Below are 10,126 nucleotides of genomic sequence, written 5' to 3'. Positions count from 1 at the left end.
GAACCTTCCAGAGATCCCTATCAAATTAGGATCCTATAAAAGATAGATCCGAGAAAAATAATGTTACCAGTAGCCATAGAGGTAGTAGTGGAGGAACCCTCTTGGAGACTGGAATGTTCGAGCTTGAACGACCTCTCGAGTGCAGGAAGCACAAGAAACTTGGAAATCTTGTCCTCTGAATCGTCAGCAGCAGGAGCGAGCTCCTCAAATTTGAACGCTGCATCAAAACAAAAAAAATAAGGGAAGTAAATTTCAAGATCCTTAAAAGTCTAAATTAAATCCTACCCTTTTAATCCATGTTTTTGGTAGGGAATCCTCTTCAGTAATCGAGTCACATATCACAAAGAAGTATTTTTCCTTCCAAGCGCCGTCATTTTGTTTAGATTTCAGAATGAGGTGGGGTTTGTTTGTCTTGACTCTTAGCAAGAAACGGGAAGAACCAAAAGTAGAAAGATCATAGATGAGAGCCAACTTAGATGATCCAATGTCCATATTTTTGGACTGATTTAAGCAATCAATCCAAAATAGGATCCTCCAGACCACAGACATAGTTTTGGATATAAGAAATATGAGTAGTCAGAAAGAAATCGCGAACGATTCAAAAGGATAGGTTAACCCTAGAGTGAACGGGTACTCAGGAAAACAGACCCACGTCGGAGACACAAAATTAGATTGGACGGTAGCTTCGAAAGGACGGAAAACTACGTCGGAAGAAAAAGCCCCAATAGTTTTCAACGATTCTATATCCTCATAGTTAAAGGAGCAAACTTCATCATAGGTTAAAATTGATTGATCGTTGAAATCATTATCGGGAGAGGTAACAACACTACCTTGAGAACGAATAGCTTTCTTGGCCATGACGAGAGGGATTGAAGGGACGAAAGGAAACAAGTAGTAAGAAAATTTACCTTCACAATAAGATGATGACGAATGAAGAAAGTAAAGAGGAAGTTACCGAAAATCCACATTTATAGCTAGGAAAAGATAACAGAGATGATTTGACTATTTCTCGATTATCTCGATAAAGACAAAACCTATCCATTAAGGAATAATTTTAAATTCCTCTTTTAAATTTAATTTAAGTTATTCCTTCAACGTTTTCGAAATTAACTTTTATATGTTCAGGAATAACTTGGGGGCAATTGTTAGGGCGAGGATCCTTAAATATTCAGGATCCTCAGCTACCCAGGATCCTCAGCTACGTCAAGATCCCGACTATCAGCGTTATTATTTTTATTAACAATTCATAACGGTTATATTTTGTTCATAAATAATACATGTGCAGAAATAGTCAAGGGAAGACCAGTTCTCAATGAAGAATCATCTCAACTATGCTAAAGACCCGGAATACTTGGTTAAATAACGTTCGTGAAGCTGGTCATAGAGGATCCCCGAAATATCGGACATCTTGTTGGCTAGTTTAGACTATAAATTGACACTTGTATCTCACACACAAAACACTGGTTTTTTACTCAAAGCTTACTCTACAAAATCATTCAATTTTTCTTACTAAATTATTCTCTGTAATCGCCATTTTACAATAATAAAATCAATAAGGCAGGTGATCATTGTCACCTCCCAAGGTTTTGTGTCGGAGATCCTAGCGAGGATCAAGGGCTTTCCTTGTAAACCATTGTGTCACCCTCTTTTATCATTTGCTATTGCACAATTTGAACATCACACCCTCTCATTCAATTCGGTTGATTAATACTTGTGTAATTTTTGACCAAAACACTCACCATGGCAGACTCGTGATAACACTATACATGGCCAACCATTTCATCAAAAGGATCCTTGTTGACAAAGGATCCTCGGTCAATATCGTATTCCTAGACGCACTAAAAAGGATGAACATCCCAGAATAAAAGATAATCAAGAGATCCTCGGTCCTCATAGGATTTAGCGGGGAAACGAAACACACAATTGGGGAGATAAAGCTACCAATATACATAGAGGGGATAAACTCTATACAAAAATTTTGTGTTATTGACACCTCATCTTCTTATAATATTATACCAGGTAGACCATGGATCCACGAGATGAAAGCGGTGCCATTAACATATCATCAATGTGTAAAAATGCCTACTCTATGGGGAACAGTAAAGATCATGGGCGATCAACAAGAATCGAAGGAATGTTATAAAACCTCTATGAAATCTACGACCAAACCTCAGCAAGCATTGTAACTAAGGCAGGGGGCACGACATGTTCTAGAAACAAAGGAGCAAGACGTGAAGGAAAGTGCCCCTGGGCATCGAGGATCCTAAAGCTAAAGTCCTGATAGGATCCTCAATGCCTGAGCAAATCGAGCAACATGTGTTGAACTTCCTAAGAACCAGAACCAAGACATTCACATGGAAACACGAAGATATGACAGGTATAGACAAGAGTATTATCACTCACAAACTTAATATTGATCCTTCTTTCAGACCAGTACACCAAAAGAAAAGGAAGTTTGCACCTGAAAGGAATCAGATCATCCAAGAAGAAGTAGAGAAGCTCCTCAAGACGGGAATGATCAAGGAAGTGAAGTTCCTAAGATGGCTGGCTAACGTGTTTGTCGTACAAAGAAAAACAGCAAATGGAAAGTATGTGTAGACTATACGGATCTTAATAAGGATTTTCCTAAGGATCCTTTTCCTCTACCACATATTGACTCTATGATAGATGTGACGGTTGGCCATGAACTCTTAACCTTCATGGATGCTTCAGCAGTATTCCAACAATTCCAGATGGAACCATCCAATCAAGAAGATACAACATTCATAACACCAATAGGTATATATTGTTACACTACAATGCCTTTTGGTCTTAAAAATACAAGTGCAACATATCAAAGATTGGTGAATCGGATGACATGGTAGTCTATATTGACGACATGCAGATGGGGCACACCATGGAAGTCTATATTGACGACATGGTAGTGAAATCAATGAAAGCTAAAGATCATCTCAGGGATCTTAAAGAAGCATTTGACATCCTGGACGAATATAATATGAAACTGAGTCCACTCAAATGCCACTTTGGGATGAAGTCGGGCAAGTTCCTTGGATATATGGTAACCAAGAGAGGAATAGAAGCAAGCCCGGAGCAGATCAAAGCAATCATCGAGCTAAAATCTCCATCTTCGACAAAAGACATCCAAAGGCTAACCAGAAGGGTAGCGACACTCAACATGTTCATTTCAAGATCCTCAGAAAGATGTAAACCCTTCTACGATATCTTGAAGAAAAACAAGAGGTTCGAATGGACTGAAGATCATGAAAGAGCTTTTCAGGAACACAAAAAATAATTGCATTTTGCGCCATTACTGTTAAAGCCTATAGATAGGGAACCACTTCTCCTCTACCTCTCAGTATCCTCAAACGCGGTAAGTGTTGTCTTGGCCAAGGATCTTAACGGAGACCAATATCCTATCTACTATGTAAGTAAAAGTCTCCTGGATCCTGAAACCATGTACTCTCACCACGCAAAATTAATTCTTGCCTTAGTAACTGCTTCTACTAAATTAAGACATTATTTCGAAACACATACTATACATGTTAAAACTAATTAAACTATTAAGAATGTCATGAGAAAACCAGAAATGTCAGGAAGGATGGCAAAATGGTCGGTGAAGTTAAGCACATTCGACATCAGATATGAACCAAGATCTGCCATGAAGTCACAAGTATTAGTAGACTTTATAGCTGACTTTAGTGATGATCTACAAAACGAAATAGACATGGAAGCCAAGCAACTCCTAGAAGATGAACACCTGGGGAAATGGACACAGTTCACAGATGGAGCTTCAAATGAAAAAGGAACAGGGCTAGGGATCATACTAAATTTTCCATAGGGGGACATCCTACCCCAGGCAGTCAGTTGCGAACACTACCAACAACGAAGCAGAATATGAAGCCCTCATCATTGGACTACAATTGGCTAAGGATCTTCATATCAGGGATCTTCAGGTATTTGTTGATTCTTTATTACTAACCAATCACTTCAATGGATCTTATGTAGTGAAAGGTGAAAGATTAGCACTATATCTGGAAATCCTCAAAACATTAGCTTCTGATTTTGAAAACTTTAGCCTAACCAAAGTCCCAAAGAAGAAAACACAAAATCAGACGCATTATCCACCTTAGGATCCTCACTTAGGATCCCACCGGAAACGAAGATTCCTATAACCCATATAATAACCCCAGCCATAGAAACCCTCTCCGACAAATCTGATGATCCTGAACAACCAACAAGCATAGCAGCTATTAAAGATCCTGACTCTTAGATCCCTCCTCGAAGGGACCTTAACGAACATGATCCTCAAAAAAGTCCACAATCATGGAACCAACACATTATGGAGTATCTCCAAAATGGCACGATCCCACCAAAAGAAAAAAGGAAAAGGGCATTTAGAACGAGATTCTCAAGATTCGTGATAATCCAAGGTAAACTCTATAAAAAGTCTATGGCAGGTCTGTACCTTAGATACCTGGAGGATCCTGAAGCTGCATAAGTCTTGAAAGACATACATGAAAGGGACTGTGGCAGTTACACTGGGAGCAGATCCTTATGCTCCAAGATACTAAGAACAAGATACTACTAGCCAACCATGAAGAGAGATTCTTTTCTACATGCTCAAGAGTGTGGTGCTTGTCAAAGACATAGCAACATCCCATATCAACCGGTAGAACCTCCACATCCTATTATCTCTCCATGGCCATTCATGAAATGGGGAATGGATATAGTAGGAAAATTACCAATAGCCCCAGGAGGAAAAGTCTTCATGCTAGTGATGGCTGATTACTTCTCGAAGTGGATCGAAGCTGAAGCCTTCGTTTAGGTAAGAGACAAAGAGGTAGTCTCGTTTATTAAACGTAATATCTTAACCAGGTTCGGGATCCCGACTGAAATCATATGCGACAATGGATCCCAATTCATAAACAAAAGGACAAGAGACTTTTGCACGAGTTGGGGAGTCAAATGATAATGTCCACTCCTGTTCATCCCCAAGCTAATGGTCAAGCAGAATCTAGAAATAAGATCATAGTAAACAACTTGAAGAAAAGGCTAGACAAAAAGAAAGGAAGATGGTCAGAAGAAGTTCATTTCGTCTTATGGGCAGACAGGACTACTTCCAATGTAGCCACAAGTCAGACCCCCTACTCTTTGGTGTTTGGGACAGAAGCAGTGATCCCTACCGAAGTAGTGATCCCGACGGAAAGATACTTACTGCAAGATCAAGAGAATAACGACATAATCCTAGCACAAGATCTTGACACTATTGACGAACTCAGAGATCTTGCCAAAATACGCATTGCTGCTTATCAACAAAGGATCACCAAGGCTTACAATAAGAACATAAAAGTCCAAAGGTTTCAAATTGGAGACTTGGTATTAAGGAAAACATTCCAAAACACCAAGGATCTCAGTGCGGGTAAATTAGCTCCTAAATGGGAAGGACCATATCTCATAAATGCTGAAGCAGGAAAATGAGCATATTTGCTAGCAACACTCGAAGGAGACGTTCTACCAAGATCGTGGAATGCTATAATCCTCAAACCATACTACATGTAAGTAGGGTCTATTAATCCTCAACAAAACAAAGGTACACATGTTCCTCACCTTGAACTTTTCATCGTTACTTACTTTCTCCTCCATTACATTACTAACTTAAGCATTGGAGGGGTGTTAGCAAGACTAAAGCCCACCCCTAGCTAATGTTTGCTATGCAGAAGAACGCACAACTATGGATTTCCATAAGAAATGATCCTGAAACATAAAGGATCCTCAGGGTTGAAGATCCTGAAATATAAAGATCCTCCGGATCCTAAAATAGGGATCCTCGAGGATGAAGATCCTAAAACATAAGGATCTTGACACACGAAGATCTCAACATCTTAACACTTGATAAACTCCATTATATCAATGATTTAATCTTTAAACTATCATATACATAAGCTAGAGACTGATAATCTCTCCTATGCTTAAGGGTACTTAATCCCCTCTAAGGTTTAAAGAGCTAATTACCTCTTTCACATGAAATAAGGTTTATACACCCCGCTTGAATGCACGATATCTAACTGTGGGATACAGATAAGGGGATCATTTCACGATGCAGTGGCTTGGCAACCCTCTTATCCTTGAACATAAGTTGAGATCCTTAAGGTTTATAACATTCTCATGTTATCCAAAAATTGGGATCCTCTCCCAGTGATTACTTAAGGTCTATAACATCTTCATGTTATCACACGTTGGGTATTTGCCCCAAAAAGTACATAAGGTCTATAACATCTTCATGTTATCACACGTTGGGAATTTGCCCCAGATAATACACTCGAATCATAATATTTTCATGTTATCATAAGTAAGGATCTTTCTCATAAATTATATCACAAGTTGGAACCCTCCCCGGTATATAACATTAACGTGTTATCTATTGAATCTATGGTGTTACACAAGAATTTTGTCAAAATCTATAACCTAAACAGGTTATCCTAAGGAAGGATTTCCCCTGTATGATCTAGGGTCCTCATCTTTAAGGATCCTTGTCCTTATGGATCCTCATTGTTAAGGATCCTCGTCGATCCTCATTAATGAAGAACTTTATTGTCAGAAATCAAAAGTGAACCAGAGTTCTTTTCGAAGTTAAGGCTTGTCCTCAATAAATTTCAAGATTGAAAGACTTATGAAGCTTAAGGAAAAACTCAAAGAAAATCATGTTCCACCTTTCCTTGTTCTTAACTTTGAAATTTTCAAATAAAACTAAAGATCCTAAACTTTTCAGGATCCTAAACCAATTGTTGATTTAAACTGACATCTTTAAAGGAGTTTTAAAACACTTAGATTTACCAAAATTAGTTCTTAACAAATTCTTTTATACTTGTTTGAAACTCTTGTGGATTTCAAGTCAAACATCAACCTTTTAAAGAAACTTTTTAATCGCTTAACAAAGTCAGCTATTATTATTTTAAGTTAGTACTTTTAGTTGTTTAACTAATTATGTTATCAAAAGAACTTTATTTTGAAAGTTATTGAGGATCCTAAGGATCCTCATGTCATTACAGTCACAAAGAGATATTAGAAGGAAGATATGAAAGGAAACATAGAAGAAAAATTAACCATTATAATAAAAAGGCCTACAGCCTTACAAGAGTCATGTATTCACATCAAAATATTATGCTACCCTAATCACCTAAGAGGCCTAGACCTTAGCCTGGTCATCATCGCCCTTCTTCTCCTCCCCCTCGGTCAGCTGTAGTACAGGATCCTGGTTGGCGGTAGAAGGCTTGCCAGTCATTTTGGCTAGTGCCTCGCGCCAACCGTCCACGTCCCAAGAACCTGCATTCTCAAGATCCTTTGCAAAACGGATCTTAGCTTCCCAAACTGCCACCGCGGTGCTGACCTTCGCGTCATAGATCACTTCCTCCATCTGGTGTACATATTCCTCCTCTTTCCCAGCCTTCTCCTTGTTAAGCAGCTCCACCCTCCTCAGAAGATCCTTGTTGGTCGCCTTCCACATCCTCTCCTGTCCCTGAAGAGCTTGTTCGGCGCTCTCCGCTCGGATCCTTAGATCAGCGGAAACATGATCAAAGACCTATGACAAAGATGTAGTGAGTCATCAAAAAATAAAACGAACAATAAAACATGAATAGAATCAACACTTATAGTTTGGTAGAAAAAGACCAACTTCTGGAGCGCTTCCTCAGCTCCAAGGCTCTCCAGAGATAAACCTGTGGACTCAACAGTTTTCCTTTTTCGGGATCTCGGGGTCTTCACTGTCAAGTCAACAGTTGATCTTTTAGGAGGAAGAGAAGACGAACTCTTCTCCTTCTTCACCACCATCTGGTCCTTCGACATGGCTGTGTTAAGATCAGCAAGAGTGAAGCGAGCATTGGAGCGAGTGGCTTTGGATCCTATATAAATACATAACAAAGGATCATTAAAATCGTCACCACAAATAGAAAGAACTAAGGATTATTACTTGTCGACATGAGGTCAGTGGCGGAAGAGCTTTCCTGCTGGATGGTTTGATCAAATCGAAAGGATATCTCGACTTCAGACAAGGCCAAGAACTTCTCAATCTTCTCTTCAGAATCCTCAGCAACGGGAACAAGCTCCTCGAATTTGAAAGCTGCAAAGAAGCAAACAAAATAAGAATATGTGAATACAGAGATCCTTATATTAATATTAAAGAATCCTACCCTTTTTGACCCAGTTATCCATCAGAAGATCCCCATTAGGAACAGAGTCACGTCACACGAAGAGGTATCTTTCTTTCCAAGCTCCATCGTCGTGCTTGGTTTTCAAGACTAGAGGAGATCTGTGGGTTTGAACTTGAAGAGGAAATGGGAATTCCCAAAGGTTGTGAGATCGTATACGCATGCTAATTCAGAAAGGCCTATATCAAGGCCTTTTGATTTATTTACCTGGTCGATCCATTGTAGGATCCTCAAGACAATTGGCATGGCATGGATATACAAAATCCCAGTCACCCTGAAGAACTCAGAGACAATCCCGAGAGAAGAATATCTCAAACCCAAGGAGAAGGGGTACTCAGGAAAGAACACCTAAGTGGGAGAGACGAAGTCGGGTTGAATGAGAGGATCGAAGGGCTTGAAAACAACCTCGGACGGAAGGGCTCCATTAAGTCTTAAAGACTCGATATCATCGTCATCAAAGGAACATGTCTCCTCGTAAGAGAGGATCCCTTGATCGACGAAGTCATCGTCAGGAAGGGCCAAGATGCTCTTGCGGGAAACAACCATTTTTCTAACCATGACGGAAAAAGTGAAAACGTGGAAGAAAAAGAAATAGTTACCTTCTAATCGCCGATAATCGCAAGATAGCGCATGAAAAGAAAAGAAAAACGAATAAGAGATTGAGGGACTGAATAAATCTATTTATACTAAGGAATTAAAGCTGATTTGACTGTTAACGGCTAGTTATCTACCCGTTGCATTTCAAAATTACCTAGCCTTTAAGGGTTAATTCTGAAAATTACTATTCTCTCTCCTTTTATCTCTTTATTTCAAGTTATTCATATAATATTTACGAAACTAACTCTTATATTTTCAGGAATAACTTGGGCGAAATTGTTAGGGCCAGGATCCTCAAAATATTCAAGATCCTCAAATATCCAGGATCCTCAGCTACCTAGGATCCCTGCTATTACCGTTATTATTTTTATTAATTTTTATAACAGTTATATTTTGTTCATAAGTAATACATGTGCAGAAGTAGTCAACGGAAGACCAATTCTCAACGAAGAATCATCTCAACTATGCTAAAGACCCGTAATACTTAGTCAAATAACGTTCGTGAAGCTGGTCATAGAGGATCCAAGAAATATCGGACATCTTGTTGGCTAGTTTAGACTATAAATTGACACTTGTATTTCTCACACAACACACTACTTTTTACTCGAAGCTTGCTCTACGAAATTATTCACTTGTTCTTACTAAAGGATTCTCTGTAATCACTATTTTATATTAATAAAATCATCAAGGCAGGTGATCATTATCACCTCCCAAAGTTTTGTGTAGGAGATCCTAGCAAGGATCAAGGGCTTTCCTTGTAAATCATTGTGTCGCTTTCTTTTATCAATTGCTATTGCACAACTCGAACATCACAACCTCTCATTCAATTTGGTTGATTAATACTTGTGTAATGTTTGACCAAAACAGGTATCTTGGGGAATACTTTCTTGCTCCGGCTGATCGTACACATCTCATCCTTTCTTGGTTACTTTTGAAAATTATTTGAAAATAATTTGAAAACTTTTTCAAATCCTTAGTTTGAGTCTGTATCCCAAAACTATAAACCACATAAAAATCTAGGATGATGTGCACGATCAAGCCTTCGCCAAGCCCCTATCCTCTGGAGTACTTGAAACCATAAAGTCAAACAGTAAGCCAAAGCTTAGTGAGTTCCCCTAAAGTACCCCACACCACCAAATAAATAACAACATGTAAACATGAGCCTTCAACATGACTGGACCACCTCATAGGGCCTACAACATATATGGACCGCTCTCCGGGCCTTCGGCCTAAATGGACCGCCTTGTAGGGCCTACAACCTATCTGAACCGCCCCAGGTATCTTGGCCTTCAGCACAAAGCAGGACCGACTCAACCCAACTAAAA

General features: G+C 39.2%; 1 protein-coding gene across 1 annotated transcript; it reads left to right on the top strand.

The window, feature by feature from the left end:
- Positions 1–4,971: 4,971 nt before the first annotated feature.
- Positions 4,972–5,478, top strand: LOC145112975 (uncharacterized). The gene has a single exon (XM_079049084.1). It carries the CDS (start codon positions 4,972–4,974, stop codon positions 5,476–5,478), a length of 507 nt encoding a protein of 168 aa, XP_078905210.1.
- The last annotated feature ends 4,648 nt before the right edge of the window (positions 5,479–10,126 follow it).

The sequence above is a fragment of the Lactuca virosa genome, chromosome 1, assembly GCF_052849685.1.
Source record: "Lactuca virosa cultivar CGN04683 chromosome 1, Lactuca_virosa_CGN04683_v6, whole genome shotgun sequence".
NCBI classification, from domain to species: Eukaryota; Viridiplantae; Streptophyta; class Magnoliopsida; order Asterales; family Asteraceae; genus Lactuca; species Lactuca virosa.
This window is presented reverse-complemented; position numbering and strand designations above follow the sequence as displayed.